General features: G+C 42.0%; 1 protein-coding gene across 1 annotated transcript in view; it reads left to right on the top strand.

The window, feature by feature from the left end:
- Nucleotides 1-19,209, top strand: part of si:dkey-215k6.1 (transmembrane protein 132C) — a 208,284-nt gene that overhangs the window by 67,570 nt on the left and 121,505 nt on the right. The window contains exons 2-3 of the mRNA XM_061671135.1: nucleotides 6,522-6,937; nucleotides 8,147-8,715. Coding sequence (XP_061527119.1) covers nucleotides 6,522-6,937; nucleotides 8,147-8,715 — 985 coding nt within the window. The remainder of the gene's footprint in view (nucleotides 1-6,521; nucleotides 6,938-8,146; nucleotides 8,716-19,209) is intronic.

Genomic DNA, 19,209 nt, shown 5'->3' with positions numbered 1-19,209 from the left:
TTTTCTAGAAATCCTACAAAGACAAACTCCACCCGGAGAGTTTTTGAAAATCCGGCCCCCAAAGCCAGTGTCACTTAAATTTTGGTAGGCGTGTCTATCAATGAGTAGACCTAGAAAAAAGTCTCATGAAGCCATGCCTGAAACGTCAAAGGAAGTCAGCCATTTTGTTTTGAAATCGTTCATCTTGGGCTCATTTTGGCCATTTGCAGGGGTCCCTCAAAACACCTACCTATGAAAGTTTTTGAAAGTTCGGCCGCCGAAGGACGTTTCACTTAGAAATATGAACTGTGGGAGGCATGTCCATCATGAGTAGACCCGCAAAAAAGGTTGGCCATTTCTATTTGAAATAGACATTTTAGGGTCACAGGTTTCTGTTAAGGACAGACCAAACCGAGAGAGTTTTTGATACTCTAGTCCCTGAGAACTGTTTCATTTAGCATCATCAAATCTGGTCGACATGTCCATCATGAGTAGACCCACAACGAAGTCTCAAGAAGCTATGCTTGAAAAGAAGCAGGAAGTCTGCCATTTTGGTCGAAACGGGCCATCGTAGGGTCATTTTGTCCATTTCCAGGGCTCCTTCAAAACCAAAGTTGTCCTCGAGATTTTGTCTGGTTGCTACCAAAATTTAAACCATGCCTACTTGACAGACTCCTTCAGCGTCATTTGTATTCAGCAATGCTGGATGTCATGAAAAAACATCTGAAACTTCTCCTGGCTTGTTTCTCATCATACATTTTCTCACTGTCAATACTACTCAACCTCGTAGACCGTGCACCTGCCTTGCGTATTCAAGTTGCTCTGAGGTATCACTGCCATATTATTATTTATTTTTTTGTGGGTGTATGTGTGTGTGTGTGCGCGTGTGTGCATCCCTCACAATGTGCCGGTGTAGCCGAGTGTGAAAATATAATGAGGGTGGGACAGTGCGGCGCTGTCTGGGGCGAACCATACCGACACATTATCACACGCACACGCACATGCACATGCACATACACACGCACATGCACACGCACACACACACACTGGCTTCACTGTGATCCTTGGATGGAAGCATTAGCGCTGCTTGAGCTAACGCAAACTAGCAACGAAAAGTGAATATTTTTACTAGCATTGACATTTGATGACATACATAAATATGAACTTATTTCTTGGTACATTATCATGCTTTTCAGTGCATGGAGGAGCAGATTGGTGTCACCTCAGTAGGTGGCGCTACACCTGATGTCACAGCTTGGCAAGCGAGCACCGTGATTGGCCGCCATTAAAGCTGACATCAACTGCTGTCATTGGCACCAGAACAGGTCGAGCAATGACTCGCTGTTACATGCATGTACAACGTATGGGTTGAATGGCTCACTGCTAATACAGCGTTTACTACCAATAATACATGTGAATGGATTTATTCATCGATAATTAATGGACGCGCTAACTCAATTACATAATAAATGATTCTGGGCTCATTTGGACAAATTCCCAAATAAGTGTTCGAGCCCAGCAATTCACCTTCTGCTTCAAGCCAAAATGGCCGACTTCCTGTTCAATTTCAGGTCTGGGTCTTTGAGACTTTTTCATGTGTCCTCTTATGATTGACTCTATACTGAGTAAGTTTGGGAAGTCATACATTTTTACACAGGATATATGGGTCATTTTCATATAATTTGATCAATAACAGTAAAGACGTAAAATTAAATAGAATTCTCATTTAGCAATTTTTTATACCGCCTTGGTTTTATATGGGTAATTGTCTCCAATGCTGAAACAGCCACACTTAAAGTTCAATTTTCAAAAGGTTAATGATGATTTAAAATTTCAAGCATTCACAGTAAAGGGAATCCTTATGGACAGCAAATTGTAGTGGCCCATTGAAATACACTTCTTTTTATAATGGTAAAGACAAAAGTGCATAGCGGTGAAGACATAAACAGCTTCATAAAAAAACAAAAAGTCTCACAATTTACACGTGCTGCTCATCAAACTGCGGATACAAATGCATAATTGATCCTAACTACCCATTAAACTCATTTCACTTGTCTTTATACAGTCGTAATGATGGTAAAGACATGCAATAGTTCTGGCAGGTTCACAAATTCATACATATTCATATCTCAGAAGTAACACAATTTATTTTGCTGTCTGCTATTGTGTGAATGCTAAATGACTGCCTCATCCTGGCACTCTGGTGTATTGCAACAACATAATGACAGTCTCCGCAGTGGCCTAAACTGTAAAGTCAGCTTGAGTGAACACAAAGAAGGAACATTTTTAATAGACCAAAAAAAAAAGTGTGTAGGTTTAATGGAAAAGGCATATTAAGAAATAGGATACAAATCCTATACAGGGAAACGTCAATTTAACGACCCCGATTTGTAAATGAGCTTTATTTTATTTGATATTTTTAAGAGACAAAGTGTGTTTATCCATGTGTGAGACCTCAAATAACCCCATCAACTCTTCCCTAACCAACAAATACAGTATAAAGAAACAAAGTGTGTTTCATAAAATAATCCAATGTCGTCAACTCGTCATTAAGCACAGCTTCTGCAAATTTTGTAACAGCATGGAACGCATATGTTTGTTTTATGAATAATGCGCGAGAAAAGATTCAAAGTTGCTCTCCTGGTGGAATGCTGTCACCTTGTCTTCTTTTGATAAGAAATAGGCCAGAAAAAGCCGCAGTAATCCTCCCTCGCAACCTCCCTGAATTGTATCGTAAATACTGGTGGAATTGGATAATAAAGTGCATGGGAATATATTGTGCAGAAGCACTGTGTGTCATTTTGGCTGCACGCCGCTGTAAATCCTTTTGGAATTGGGGATGGAAAAAGCCACGCATCAGAGTTAGATCCCCATGTGATGCAAAGAGCTGATGCGCTAGTGTCCAAATTTGAACAATTCCCCGTAACGTGCCGTGACATGGCTAAAGGACGCAAAATATGTGTAGATTCATGCATTATTCGCTGAGAAGCATTTATAGTACTAAAAATTGCAACGTGACAATTTTACTGAGTGTTGGATCTGCATTAAAATGTTATGGTTTTTGTCTTTGCTCCCCACTCAACACCAATGGTAAAGTTCTTCGAAAACATTTTTTGCGTCATCCTGCTTACACCCAAACGGGCAAAGACATAGCATCCCCAACGTGGCTAATTCCAGAATGCTCAAATTAGCTAGTATGATTAACCCCTGTAGACAAATGGAGAAGTTAGTTTCACTTAGTTTTCAACAAAAATGGCGGACTTCCTGTATCTTTTCATGGACAGCTCCCTTACACTTTTTTGTGGGTGCAGTCATGGTAGCCAAGTCTACCAAATTCGTTTTGCCCAATGAAACCGGCTTCAGGGGCTTGATTTTCAAAAACCTTCTTGGAGGAGTTTGGATTTACATTACCCCAAGATGGCAGATTCAAAGAAAAATGGCAGACCTACTGTGTGTTTTCGGGCCTGGCTTCTTGAGACTTTTTAATGGGTCTATTCATGATAGACCAAATTTCATGTTGCTAAGTGGAATGGACTACACGGGCTGGATTTTTTAAAATCTTCAAGTAGGAGTTCGTCTTCATAGAACATCTGGACATAACCCTAAAATGGCAGCTTCAAATAAAAATGGCAGACTTCCTGTGTCTTTTCTGGAATGGTGTCTTGAAACTTTTTTGTGTCCAATTATGATAGACGTACCTAAACTTTCATGTTGCTCAGTGAAACAGGCTTTAGGGGCTGAATTCCTCCCAAATCTCTAGGGGTTAGTCTTGGTAGGATCTCTGGAAATGACTCTAAAATGGGTACCTGTGTGTTGTCAGCCATGGGTTCTTGAGACTTTTTTGAGGGTCTACTCACGGTGGAAATGCCTACCAAATTTTCATGTTGCTAAGTGAAACTGGCCGTAGGGGCTGAATTTTCAGACTCTAGTCTGAGTTTTTCTTGGTAGGACTGCTAGAAATTACCCTGTAATATCAGGTTCAAACCAAAATGTCTTGCTTCCTGCGTGTTTTCAGGCATGAAATTTTGAGACTTTTTTTTGTGGGTCTACTCATGATAGACATTCCTATCAAATTTCATGCTGAATGAAATGTTTTGTCAACACCTTTCCTTGTAGACTTGGCTAATTTGAATTTAGAGTTTTACAGGCCAGTCATCTGGAAATGGCCCAAAGCAAAACAAAATCAAACCAAAACGGCAGATAACTTGTGTATTTCATGGCTTAGGTTCTTAATTTGGTTTTGTATGTCTTTCATTTAAATACCGTATTTTCACGACCATAGGGCCCACTGTATTAAAAGGCACAGTCTCAGTTACGGAGTCTATTTCTGTATTTAACACGTACAAAAGGTATTATTGGGCACAGGCATGGTAAAACATACGCTAGTTTAAAACATACGGTAGCATGCATGCACGCTGTTTTTAAAAAGGCAGCGGGAGCAAAACTGAGTTCGCTTGTACTTTATTGAAGTATTTAACAACGTACACACATTATTTTTTTGGTCAATCCTCATCCACAAATCCATCAAAGTCCTCATCTTCTGTATCCGAAATGAACAGCTGGGCAAGTTCTCAATCAAACATACCGAGTTCCCTCTCGTCATTGTCTGAGTCAGTCTGGTTGCCGTGCGGCTCCTCAGAAACGATGCCGGCTTTTATGAAAGCTCGGACAACAATCAAAGCAGATACCTTAGCCCAAGCATCCACAATCCATTCATTTCATGGTGGCGTAGCTCGCCCGGCGTTGCCTCCCAGTCTTAGTTGCACTCGGTTTTTCACAGCGGCTGTGAGATGGGCGCGCAGGGAGTCACAGATCAACAGGGACGGTGACGCGTGGAAAAAACCATCCGGTCTCTTTACGTACACCTCATTCAGCCAGCCCTTTTGATTGGCCTCAACGATGACTTCGGCTGGAAACTTTTCTTGGGGCGGCGTCTTCCTCTTAAAAATCACCTGAGGTGGCAGTTTCTGTCCATTACCATGGCAACCAAGCATAACAGTAAAAGCCGACTTCTCGTGCCCGTTGTGCGTATCGCTACCGTGCTGGTCCCCTTCTTCTCTACAATGTGGTTCACTGGGATGTCGAAAGTGAGCGGCATCTCGTCCATGTTGGTGATGTGGTTCGGCTGGATGCGTTTGTCGGCAATCTTTTTACTGCAGTAGGAGCGGAAGATGGCCAGCTTTTCCTTGCAATCTGCTGTAAATTGCTGCTCCACGGTAGTCCTTGCCTGGATGGATAGATGGCGCAGTTTCATAAAACGAGAGCACCACGACGGACCTCCTTGAAAACGATTTTAATTTATTCTGCAAGCATTATTGCCCTCAGTCGAATGGTGACTGTAGAGACGCTTCTCCCGGCTGTTCTTTGCTCATTAATCCATTGCTCGAGTTGGTCTTCCAACTCGGGCCACCTCGCCTTGTTTCCGGGGAAACTCAGCTTCGTCTTCTTGACTTGGCGAAGCTCCTTTTCCTGCTTCCTTCACTTTACGTCCACATGCTGTCCTCAGTCACGTCCGCCTTTCCTCTATATAAGCAGCGTGTCGGCAGGAAATGCTCCCAGTCAGTCAAGCGGAGCGCTCATCGAAGCCACACAACAACATTTACAGATTTTGGAACTCTGTGCACACGTAAGGTGCGCCGCATTATAAGGCGCCCCGTCAATTTTGGAGAAAATGTAAGACTTTTAAGTACGCCTTATGATTGTGAAAATACGGTACACTTAAATTAAATGTCCTCCTGATTCTGAGCCCGTGTAGCTTATTAAACTGGCTTAATGTGTCGTCTTACTGTCAATGAGGATTTTTTTAATTTGGCATGTCATTTCAAGATGAGTGCTAATGCGCTAACCCTAATGCACCTCTCCTTGCTGCCTCTGTGCACAAATGTTTGGTGTTTCTGAAGTGCATGTTGCTTTGTTAAACATTGGGTCATTATCTGACCTTATGGCGTTATTAGATGCTAGTGTTTTATGGGGACTCATCAAATTTTGCCGACATAATATGCCCACACAGAAAGACGGAAACTCAAATGTTTTGCAACTTGGCCTCGTCCATATGTCCAGTAGGCTGTACACAATTAGAATTTGGTAGCAATTCTACAAAATCTCTAGGACAAGTTTGTTTTTGTAGGACACTTCGAAAATGATCCAAAAAGGGCCACCCGGAACCAAAAATGGCTGCCTTCATGCGTATTCTCAGGCATGGCTTCATGAGACTTTGTGTGGGTCTACTCATGGTAGACATCTCTACCAAATTTCATGGCGTTAAGTGAAACGAGCTTCGGGGCTGATATTTCAAACAACCCCTGAAAATGGCCAAAATGATCCTAAAATGGCTGCGTCAAACCAACATGAAAGACTTCCTGTGTCTTCCCAGGCATGGCTTATTGAGACTTTGTGACTCATGATAGACATGCCTACCTAGCTACACTAAGTGAAATATTGAGTCAAGATTTGTCATTGTGGAGATGAGATGCTGTATAAGAGTTTTGTAATATGCTGTTGCTTCCAACCAAATCTCTGACATTGTTTTCTTCATTTTTCAGTATGCGCCGGTCACGCCGGATCATCCAGTCCCGGCCAGGTGGCACCAGACTTGACCCAGCCCCGGTTCGCCACCTCCCTTCCCACCTACCTTCCGGTGCAGTGCCAACTAAGTGGCGCTGACTCTGCCTTCTTCCTGCGCGATGCCAACCAGGACGGGATCCGCAACGGGAGCCTGGCATCACGCACCGAGCATTTCGTCCTGCACCACCTGGAGTCAGGTGTGGCTGTGCCACAGACCTTGCCCGCCGTGGTGTGCAGCTACGGCAATTTGAGCACTGAGCGGCAGATCCCCGTGGAGTTGCTGCAGGGGCCGCCGCCCAGTCTGCAGCCCACCGCCAGTCACGTCACCCTCAAGTGGAAGGTGAAGGGCCATGTGGTGGTGCCCAAAGTGGGGGCCACGCAGCCCTGGATACAGGTATTGCATTTTATGAACAGACATTTTGAGGGCTTTTCCTTCCTCAAATATTCAGCCTCCTCATGAGCAGTCTCACAAAAACGTCTTAAGAAGCTATCTTAAAAAAGGAGTCTGCCACTGTGCTTTAAAGCAGCTATTTTAGGGCCATTTCCAAGGGTCCTAAAAAGATGAATTCTACCAAGAGAGTTTTGGAAGATTCAGGCCCCGAAGCCCATTTCACTGAGCAACAAGCAATTTAGTAGTAATGTCTATCATGAGTGGACCCACAAAAAGCTTGTAAAAGCCTGAAAAGAAATAGGAAGTCATACATTTTGTTTTTAAAGCAGCGTTTTTTAGTTGTCCTGCAAAGATGAATCCTTCCAAGAGATCTTTGGAAAATTCAGCTTCCTAAACCCCCTTTACATGGGATCATGACATTTGGTAGTGATGTTTATCATGACGAGACCCACAAAAAAAGTCTTAAGAAGCCATGCCTGAAAAGACACAGGAAGTATTTTTTTTTATTTGAAGCGCCCATTTCAGGGTCATTTTGGTCATTTCCAGGGGTCCTTCAATAGCAAACTCCTCCTAGAGAAATTTCTAAAATTCAGCTTGTTCCACTTTGCAACGAGAAATTTGGTAGGCATGTATCACACGAGTAGACCCATAGAAAAGTCTTGAAAAGCCATGTCTGAAAACAGACAGGATGTCTGACATCTTGGTTTAAATCAACAATTACAGATTCATTTCCAGGGGTTCTTCAAAGGCGAAACCGTCATCGAGACTGTTTGAAAATTCACCTCCCAAAGCTCGTTTTGCGTAGTAACATGAATTTTATCAGGTAGATATAGCACAAGTAGACACACAAAAAAGTCACGAGAACCCATGACTGAAAACACACAGGAAGTAAGCTATTTTAGCGCTATGTGGCCATTTTAGCCACTTCTATGGGTCCTTTGAAGACAAAATTGTCAGAGAGATATTGTCCGATTACATTTCAAGATGCCATGTCAGCAAAGACACAGCCAGTCTTACCATTTTGGTGTCATTCTGGCCATTTCCAGGGGTCCATCAAATGCAAACGCTGTCTGATTGCTGCCAAACTTGAACCATGTAAAGAAAACTCATGGCTAACGCTAAATTATGAATCATCTTTGTCACCTCTCAGATCATGTTACAGCCTTGGTTGAGGTCAATTTGTTCCATTATGTTTCTCCATTTGACTTTCAGGTTCTCTTTTACCTGGTGGGCCGCCGTTGGGACGAGTCCGACCCACCTCCTCCGCACCTCCTCCCGTGTGTCCGAGCCTTGGCGGTACGAGACCCCAGCGAGGCGGCTCCTTCGGCTGGCTGCCGACTGGTTGGACCATCCGGCATCTGCGTGGTCCGCTTGGAAATTCCCCCCGCCTGGTTTGTACCCCTGCAGGCCAAAAGACGACCGGCCGAGGGGGCATTGCCCTCCCTGGATGTGTACTACTCCATTATACCTGTGGAAGGAGCCGGACTAGAGTGTCCTTCTATTGTGAATGAGCCGTGGAAAAGTTTGAATGTGAACAGTGGCCCTCTTGGTGGTCTGGGCATAAACCCGTGGAGCCCCCTGATAGAAGGAGGACTTCAGGACATGCAGAAAGCCGGCTTGGTGGCCATGAGCGTGGCCCCGGTGGCACCCAAAGGGGAGATACTGACTCTAGACCACAACTTGGATGTCCTGGTGCCCCCCAGCCCAGTCCGGCTGGGCAAGACGGTGGCGTTCACTGTCTACATGAAGACGACGTCGCACGATGAGCAATTCATCCTGAGGTAAGATTGCAAATCCTCCACCATTTGTTTTTTGTTTGTTGTTTTGACTTCTTCCCTTAGCAACATGGAATTTGGTATTCATGTATATCATGAATAAATCCACAAAAAACTCTCAGGTCATGCCTGAAAGGAAACTGGAAGTCAGCCATTTTGCTTTGAAACAGCAGTTTTAGGATCATTTTGGCTGTTCTCAGGGTCCTTCAAATTGTTTAAAAAAGCATCCGCTACAGCCCGTTTCCTGCAGAATCATGACATTTGGTAGGCATGTCTATCATGAGTAGACCCACAAAAAAGTCTCAAAAAGCTATGCCCGAAGAGATACAGGCAGTCTGCCATTTCGGTTCGCAGCGGCCAGTTTAAGATCATTTTGGACATTTTCACAGGTCCTTCAAATCTTTTGAAAATTCAGCCCCCAAATCTTGTTTTAATTAGCAACATTGAATTCTGTCAGCATATCTATCATGTGTAGACCCACAAAAAAAGTCTCAAGAAGGCATGCGGGAAAATCACAGGAAGTCTGCCATTTTGGTTTGAAGTTAGGATCAATTTGGCTGTTTTCAGGGGTCCTTCAAATTGTTTCAAAAAAATAGCCCTCAAAGCATATTTCACTTAGCAACATGAAATGTAGAAGCCATGTCTATCAGGAGTAGACCCACAAAGAAGTCACTGGAAGCTATGCCCGAAAAGATACAGGAAGCCTACTATTTTGGTTTGAAGCAGCGAATTCACTTTAAGGCCATTTTAACCATTTCCAAGGGTCCTTCTAAAGTGAAAATGCAGTTAAACCTGAGGCAGGAATGCAAATCCTTCATCTCCGATGGCTTCATTTTTTCATTGTTTTGACTTCTTTCCTCAACTCCCCATCCACCTTTTTTCTGTCATCGCTCAAAGCCGCCGCCGCCTCCCGAGCTTGATGGCTGTCACCTTTGTGTACTCAGCCTCTTTTCAGGAGCCAGCAATGCAAATAACACGCTCATGAATATACATGAAGCATGCCAGGAGAGTGGGAAAACAGAAAATGAGATGTAGGCGAGGGAGACTGAGGAGCATTTACGATAAGAATGGACAATGCAAACATTTTAAAGCGCATCTCAAATAGGACAGATTGCAATTTGGTGGGGAAAGACGGCCTCGAATGGAGGGTACCTTAAAGTGGTTCTTAGGTGTGCTTTCAAGGGGTAGCCTCCATGCTTTTTGGAAGCCATTATCCCGAGAACAAATACGTATATTCTCGCTTAACCTGTTGAAAATAATCCACTCTAGACGGCTTCTTAATGTCTGCCTCATCGTCGAATCGGCTGCTCTCGGCGTGTCAAATGATACGTGTGCAAACAAAGAACCGAAGAGCATTTACATAACAATCAACTTTGATGCTGGAGGCTTTTTTTCTTTCATAATTTTAGAGTTTCCCCATCAAAAAGGTTTATGGTCACAGGACCTGGAGGTGAACATAATTTTCTGAGTGGAATCGGTTTCTTTTTAGTACTTTTTGACGGGTTAGGCTAAAGAGAAGTTTGAGGTCTAACGACATTTGCTTGCTCAGTTGTTGCAAAACTAAACAATCGTCACTAGTTTCATTTCCAATATATAGAAAATTGAGTCGAGGAAATGAAAGCTAAATAGGATATGTAATGAAAATATGGAAAAATACAGCAAATATAAAAAATACAAGAAAACTTACAGGAAAAGAAATAAAGAGAAAAAATTTAAACCTACAGAACAGCGAAAATACTGTAAACAAATACATACATTACATATAGGAAGGCAAATACAGACATGTAGATACAATACAGAAAAATGAATAATAACATGAATACAATGAAATAATATCCAAAATACAGAAAGAATGAATGCAGCAAATATAAAACAAAATACTGAAAAAAATGCATATCCAGGAAAAAAAACAATATAGGTAATATAAAAAATACCAAAATAATGAATACACAAAGTATAGAAAAGACAGGAAACGGAAACACAGTAAATATAGAAAATGCTCCAATAAATAAATACAGCAATAGAATAGAAAATTGAAAAAAGACTGACGATGACAGAAAAATACAAATCCAGAATATACAGTTAAAAAAACCACCTTAAAATTCAGTTACAAATCCAGGAAATACAGTTAAAAATACAGAAGACAATAAATATAAAAGATCTAGGGGAGAAAAATCCAGAAAGGTGAATCTGAAAACAGAGAAATGAGATAGATATAGAAAATATCAAATAAAATATAGAAAATACTGAAAGGTCTGTGTAGAAAAATAAATGCAGTACACAAAATATTGAAGAAATATAATCCAGAAAAAAGAGGAATCAAATCCAGAAGAAAATGCAGGAGAACAAATATAAAGAAAAATACAGAAAACAGAAAATACCAACAAAATACGACATAAATGAAACATAAATACATCTTTTCTATCCTCGATACTCCACAGTCTCTATTTAGCTGGACTTTGCCCTCATTCTCATCTCAAATCCATTTGCTGCCTTGATATGATGTTTGAATCAAAAATAAACACACATGCTACCCTTATCTTAGCCTGTGCTACTCTGCAGGTTCCTCTATGCCTCAGGTTCCTTATGGATAAAAATAACACTCCTTAACATAATGGAAATGCAAGAGACCCTCGTTGTCTGGCTTATCGCGTGGCTTTCCCACTGATGCCTTCAATGTGGTGTGTTTTTCACAGTCACCACAGTATTATGTTTAGGCTTCGCTTCAGGTCCAGAAGTGGATAATCTGACATGCTAGAAACACAGTCAGACATGTAATAAGGTTTAAGTGGATCTGAGTGTGTGTGTGTGTGTGTGTGTGTGTGTGTGTGTGTGTGTGTGTGTGTGTGTGTTCCCCTTAATCAGGCCTAAGTGTGCTCCATCACAGCGATGTGGATGTGATTATGCTAAACTGCGGAGGAGATGGAGGATCACGTACCACGTGTGGACGGTGGCCATGCAGGGCCATTAAAGACACACCCTCAAATTGTTGCTTTTGTCGCTTTTTAAGACACACACTCAAGGTCTAACGTAAACTTTTGATTTTGTAAGTTGCACTCCAAAGAATACTGTAATATTGTTAAATATCCAACCCAGGTACCAAATGTTTTTTAATGTTAATATCCATCCATATTCTGAGCCGCTTATCCTCACAAGGGTCGCGGGAGTGCTGAAGCCTATCCCAGCTATCATCGGGCAGAAGGCGGGGTACACCTTGAACTGGTCGCCAGCCAAATGCAGGGCACACATAAACAAACAACCATTTGCACTCACATTCACACCTAGGGGCAATTTAAAGTCTTCAATTAACCTACCATGCATGTTTTTGGGATGTGGGAGGAAACCGGAGTCCCCGGAGAAAACCCATGCAGGCACGGGGAGAACATGCAAACTCCACACAGGCGGGACCGGGGATTGACCCCGGTCCTCAGAACTGTGAGGCAGACGCTCTACCCAGTCGCCCACCGTGCCACCTGATGTTAATATGTTAGAGAAAAAAAAATATTCAATTTAAAAAAACATGTAATTAATGTATTCACATTTTTGTTTAAATCATTTCTATTAATTAGTTACATTGGAATATCTGGGCCGTGAACAGCGAAAATCCGCTGATAATTGACAGCCATTATGATTGCATTGAAAAATAAATGAATAGATAAATAAATAATTAAACCCCAAACATTCTTGAATAAGTGGGGATATAACACCAATAAGCATTTCCACGATTGCTTCTCTCCCCAAAAAGAAAAACGAAAAAATGCAAAAAAAAATAATCTACACATAAATTAATCCGCGGGTGCCGAACTGCGACTATGCGGGCGAAAATAAAGAACATACAGGAAAGATGGGCAAAGGGAAAATAGAAAAATACATATTGACAAATTAAATACAGACAGAAAATAAATGGAAAAAATATGCAAATACTGAAAAATAAACACAGAACATAGAGATAATATACAAAGTCAAACATTTTGATGCAGGTCTAGTTCAGCCTCACTTGCTTTACCTTTGCAATCCCTGTGTGCATATGCATGTATGCGTGCATGTGCGTGCACTGGGAGATGTAGAGCTTAGTCGATTTTTTTTTTCTCAGGATCAGAGACGAGATGAACTTGGGAGGAAGCGGCGGAGTCCTCTGGTGGCCACTGTCGGCTCCTGGCGTTTATACCTCCAAAGCCCCCCGCCATTGATTTGCCTCGCATCAATACTCACTTTTCTCTTCAACTCAGTGTACACAGCATGTACTAATTGTGTACTTCTCTGTGAGAGAATATATATTTTCAGTGAGTGAACACCCATTTACTACGGGATACATGTTTCAGACCCACCTGCAATCGATGAAAATCGCAGTTCTCCAAATAAGAGTCTATTCTCTTAATCTAAATTCAGATATGCCTATATACTTTAAAACCCGTGAAAAAAAAAAAAAACGCAATTTAGAAGGGGGTTTGGTGAACACAGGATACAGTACAGGATGTACGAGACTAAATAAAAGTAACTTCTTTCTTGTTAAGCATACTGTATATGCTTTATTAAGGACCCCAGGAGATGCCTGAAATCCCGTCTTTGTTTACCAACGTAATCCTGCTCTTCAGTTACGTTACTTGTCAATGGGTGAATATTCATGATGCTGCTATTTGCTTCGGAGGTGGATAAAAGGGAGCAAAAAAAGCAAAAAAGAGTGTCCGGCGGGCTGTAAAGACGGAGCATTCCCACTGTCACTTCTGATATGAGTTGTAATTAATACGCCTGCTAGAGCAGTGACTTGTTGTTCTTGAAGGTAATTGTTTTTAAATGCGGTGTTTGGACAAATAAGTCCACTTTGATGGATGATGGGAAAGCTAACCAGCAATCTTCTGGGAATTGTTATTCTGTATATGACAAATATGACCCAAAAAGAGGGTTAAATCAAAGCAAAAGCAGCGTGTCCGCTGAATAGTCTTTTGAAATTAATTATTCTTAAAAAAACAACACTAAATCCTGAAAGCTGCCATAGAATGTTAATTACTGTATATTTAAGATTTGATTTGGAAAATGTTACATAATTTGTCAGTCAAGCTCTGATCGTGTGACGTTTTGTGCTTCATGGTGAGTCATCAAATTTCACTCTTTTGCTCCACCCACACGCAATAAAAAAAAAAAAAAGTAAAAAGTTTTGCAATTTCTCATTATCCATCTGTCCAGTGTACGAGATTCAAATTTGCTAGCAATTGGACTTAATCTTGATAAGCTGTTTTCTCTATTAAAGGACACCTTTACCCTAAAATGGCCAATTCAAACCAAAATTGCATTCTACCTGTGTCTTTTAAGGCATGACTCTTTGAGACTTTTTTGTGGGTCTGCCCATGGTTGGCCTGCCAACCAAATTATTTTTCTCCATGAACTGGGCTTTGGGGGCTGAATTTTCAAAAACACCCTCGGCGGCTTGCTTTTGTCGGATTCAAGGGAATTACCCTCAAATGGCAGATTCAAACCAAAATCGAATACTTCCTGTGTCTTTTTGGAAATTGCTTTTTGTGGGTTAACCGATGCGAGATATTGACCCAATTTCATATTGCTCAGTGAAAAGGGTTTCATGGGCTGAATTTTCCAAAACTCTGAAGAGGAGCTCATCTTTGTAGGACCTCTGGAAATGAAATTAAAATGGCTACTTAAATCCAAAAGGGGATGACCTTCTGTGTCTTTTCGTCCATGGCTTCTTCAGACTTTTTATGGGACTGCCCATTAAAGACATGTCTACCAAATTTCATGATTCTTCATGAAACAGGCTTCTGGGGCTGAATTTTCAAACCTCTCAAGAAGAGAAATGAAACCATTTTGTGGTGGGGCTGATATATTGATTATGTTATTTAGTTGTTCTTTGGCTCTGAAAAAGAACTCAGATTTCCATGGATGTGTTAACAGCTTCAATAAAAACTTGGCTGACTTCGCATGTCTTTTCAGGATTTGCTTTTTGACTTTCTTGTGGGTCTCCTTGTGATAGAATTGTCTACCCAATTTCATGTTGCTACATGAAACGGGCTTCAAAGGGCTGAATTTTTTTAAACTCACGGAGCAACTTGTCTTTGCAGGACACCTTGAAATGAATCTAAAATGGCTGCTTCAATCCAAAATGGCAGACTTGATTTGTCCATGGCTTCTGAAGACTTTTTTTGTGTGCAACTACTCATGATAGACATGTCTACCAAATTTCTGGCTGCAGGGGCTGAATTTTCCAACTCTTACTGTTGGATATTTGAGGGCGAGTTGTCAAACTTCGCCACCATGCTCCGCCCACACGCAATGATGAAAACTCAATTCTTTGTGATCGAGCACCACCCTTCTGGTGAACGTGGTTGAAATGTGGTGCCAATCTGTCTAATTTTGATAAAGTGCAGGTTTATATTGCATCCATTTTATTACAAATGCTGTGAATGTATACATAGTGTAAGATGGCTGAAAGTGGATCCGAAACAGAGGGTGAAAGGAGCTCTTGAATTGTGTCGGGGGGCTCCCCGCCGTGCCGAGTGAACGGAGAGATGCACAAAACGTGAAAATGATCTGGCGAATTGCGTTTTATTTTTTTCTCTGTGCCGTGAATTAAAGCGGAAAGAGCCATTGTGAGGAAATGGAACGGAAAGAAAGGAGCAAAAAACATGTGGAAGCCTGTGAGCAGATAAAGGCTCTACTTATAGAAACGTGGCTGATGGAGATGAGCAAGAGCCTCAAGCGCTTTTCTTTTATATCCTGAAGGAGATGCATTGTGCATGGGCTCAATTCAACCATCAAATACAGTAAATGTAATGTAAAGTTTGCATGTTCCCCCCGTCATGCCTGTGTGGGTTTTCTCCAGGTACTCCGGTTTCCTCCCACATCCCAAAAACACGCACTGGTAAGTTAATTGACGACTCTAAATTGCCCGTGGTGTCCTCGCCAATACCAGCCTTAGCGACATCCACCGACTTGGAGGTGAACTGCAGTACATTTTCAAAACTGCGCACGTGGGTTGCGCTCATGTATAAAGGCAAACTACGCGCGGGAAAGCCGCAGTGACGTCAGCGCGGTCGCTGCCCGCGCGAGTATAAAGAAGCATTTACTTTTTATCACTTCGTTTCTGAAGTGACGTGAAACAGACCTGTTACAAATAAGAATTTGCATCCAGTAGCGCTGTAATCAGTAGTTGAATATCGTGCTGAAAATTCTATCGGAATAATCAAGTATAAGGATAAAATATATTTTTGCTTGGTTAAAGAGCAATTATGAAAACACAAGAGAAAATGAGACATTCACGTAATAATGAACGACCAATTGGTTTCCTCTTTTAGATAATCAACAGTATTTTTCTTAAATTCACATCGTGCATATACAGTAGCAGCAACCTGCATTTTCTTGAGGCAATATCAAACACAAATATAAATAGGCATTTGTTGTGAGTATCAAAAACATAAGGCAATTAAAAAAAAAAAGAGCAATACAGGTTTGTCATCTTGTTATAAAGGCACAATTTTATCCAACTGTGGTATCTCAGTTGGAACACTAGGGGCACTACAAAATATTACATCCAAAAGAGGTGAAGAAGAAAAGGACACGAAGAAGAATCTAGTTTCATGTCTAATAGATGCAAGATGTGTGCTGATCGATCGATAAATGAAGGGAATAAAAAAAGAAATGCAAGACTGATTTGTGAGAACACTTCACTGAGTAAACCAGATCGTAAGGAACAGGAAGACGGCGCAGGACTGGCCCACCTTGTAACAATTTGCGTGAGCGTTCACAATTCTAGCTGCTAATGCTAACAAAAACAAGCATAGGTGACATCAGGCCGGGCGATTCCTACAATGTAATGTGGATTATTATTTTTCTTTTTCAATAATTAACATCCTTATTGTTGCGTTGATTTTCGTGTGAAGAGTGGTACTTGGAATGTATACCTTAACTGTCACATTTATTGCTGATTTATGTTGTACTTTTTTTAATTTATTTTTTTCCCCCCCAAAAGTGTTTTTTTAAATGAGATTGACACTTTCATACGAAGTCCATGTTAGAGAATCACTCTATGGAGGTCTAAACATCCAAAATACGGGACCTTTAAGCAGTTTTGTTATCAAAACACTTTACAGTAACTTGAACAATAGTGACTATTACTATTATAAACTAATATGCTTGACTTATGATTTCAAAACTCATTATCCATCAATTTGTTGTGTATAAGTAATAACATGATGAGGCGATTAAACAATTATATGGTTTCAGTGATAACGGCCCTGTGAGGTAAACCGTAACTAAAATGTGGCCCACAATGAAAAGGAGTTTGATGCCCCCGGTATCATGATAATGACCTCAGTGATATCATACACAGTATCATTTGTATTATTTCACTCCCTCATCCAATTGAAAGTGACAAAAGAATCCATGAGGACTTTGATCGATTAAGCAGTATTGATAATGGAATCGGTAACTCTAAATTCTCTCTCAATTTCCATCCCACATGGTGAAACAGCATGTGGCTCATCAAAGGTGACTTAAAATTCAGAGTAACTGTACTTCTCCGTACAACCTCTTCAGGGTGTACTGTACTGTATGTGTGTCATAGTGAGGTTATTTCAGTTTGCGTATAACTGGCAGCCGGAGCAAAGAGCCAGAGCAAAGGCGCTGACGTTAAAAAAAACAAAAAAAAAAACATTTGGAGATTGCAGCACGGCTTTAAACAAACTTCCATTCAGCCGCTTTGGGCCTTTGTGGCGCTTTAAAGAGGACTTTAATCGCCGGGGGAATTAAAGGCAAGCCGAGGTCCAAACAGCTTGCATCACCCCGCTAGACTCGCGGCTCTTTTTTACACACACAGAAAAAAAGGGCAAAACCGAGGTACCCACGTGACACCAACAGAGCCAGTCAGCATTTAATTGAGATTCGGACAATGGTGGGGATATTTTGTTAGGCCAAATCCAACTCAAAAAAAAAAAAAAAAAAGGACAATATGTTTGCATGACACAATGGAAATCAAGGTGCAAAAATATTGCAGGAAGGACGGAGATGAACAGCTTTTGTTGACCACCGTCAGCCATCTCCACCTGTGCTGCATGTCAAAAGCATTACAAAAAAATAGGATCCACAAACTCTTTTCCGAGCGCCTCGGTTAATTTAGGCCCGGTACACGCACAAAGACAATGGGCCTGTTTTTGTGCCCCTTCCCCACCAAGGATGTCAAATGCCAGAGAATATTATTTTTATAGGATTATCCCATAAGATTGTACTTCGGTCTGATGTTTGTTAAGAGTGGATTTGAGGGTCTGATAAATGTCGGGGCTGAATATCTTAAATAATGAATGTGTTCAATAATTACTATCAAAATTCTTCATGCGCGTGGGGAAAGCCTACAACTCCCGAGTCACGACACCGAGAATCGTGACATGGAACAGAATATAGCCAATCAGGATGCACCCTGACTCAGCAAAAGGAAAAGTCCGTAAATAAAAACAAACACGTCTTACCTGATGTCAGTCTTTTCCCCCCAGACAGCAAGAAATATTTTCCAAAGCAAGTCGTTTTTAGGGGCTCCGGCATCTATGTGAGCTCACGTGATCACGGGAGATTTCGGGATCGGTGTTGAACCAGAATCTTGTTGCGTGTTTAGATTATCAAAGCTCACCACACACAATACAACCATCCATCCATCCATTGTCTTCCGCTTATCTGAGGTCAGGTCGTGGGGGCAGCAGCCTCAGCAGGGAAGCCCAGACTTCCCTCTCCCCAGACCCTTCCTCTAGCTCTTTCGAGGGGATCCCGAGGCGTTCCGGAACACCTCACCAGGGAGGCATCCTAAACAGATGCCTGAGCCACTTCATCTGGCTCTTCTCAATGCGGAGGAGCAGCGGCTCTACTCTGAGCCCCTCCCGGATGACTGAGCTTCTCACCCTATCTCTAAGGGAGAGCCCAAACATCCCGTGGAGGAAACTCATTTCGGCCGCTTGTATCCGGGATCTTGTTCTTTCGGTCAAGACCCACAGCTCGTGACCATAGGTGAGGGTAGGAACGTAGACCGACCGGTAAATCGAAGACTTCGCCTTTCGGCTTAACTCCTTCTTTACCACAACGGACTGATACAAAGTCCGCATCACTGCAGACGCTGCGCCGATCCGCCTGCCGATCTCCCGTTCCATTCTTCCCTCAATCGTGAACAAGACCCCAAGATACTTGAACTCCTTCACTTGGGGCAGGATCTCAAACCCTTTTCTGACTGAAAAACATGGTCTCAGATTTGGAGGTGCTGATTCTCATCCCAGCCGGTTCACACTCGGCTGCGAGTTCACACTCCAGTGAGAATTGGCGATCACGTCCTGATGAAGCCAACAGAACCACATCATCTGCAAAAAGCAGAGATGCAATACTGAGGCCACAAAACCGGACCCCCTCTACGCCTCGGCCCTCGCCTAGAAATTCTGTCCATAAAAGTTATGAACAAAATCTGTGACGACCACCAAAGCCGCATTCCGCTTGGCCCGACGGTACCCATCAGCTGCC

Source organism: Phycodurus eques, chromosome 3 (genome assembly GCF_024500275.1).
Source record: "Phycodurus eques isolate BA_2022a chromosome 3, UOR_Pequ_1.1, whole genome shotgun sequence".
Taxonomy (NCBI): Eukaryota; Metazoa; Chordata; class Actinopteri; order Syngnathiformes; family Syngnathidae; genus Phycodurus; species Phycodurus eques.
Note: the sequence above shows the minus strand (reverse complement) of the source record. Positions and strands in the feature narration are given on the sequence as shown.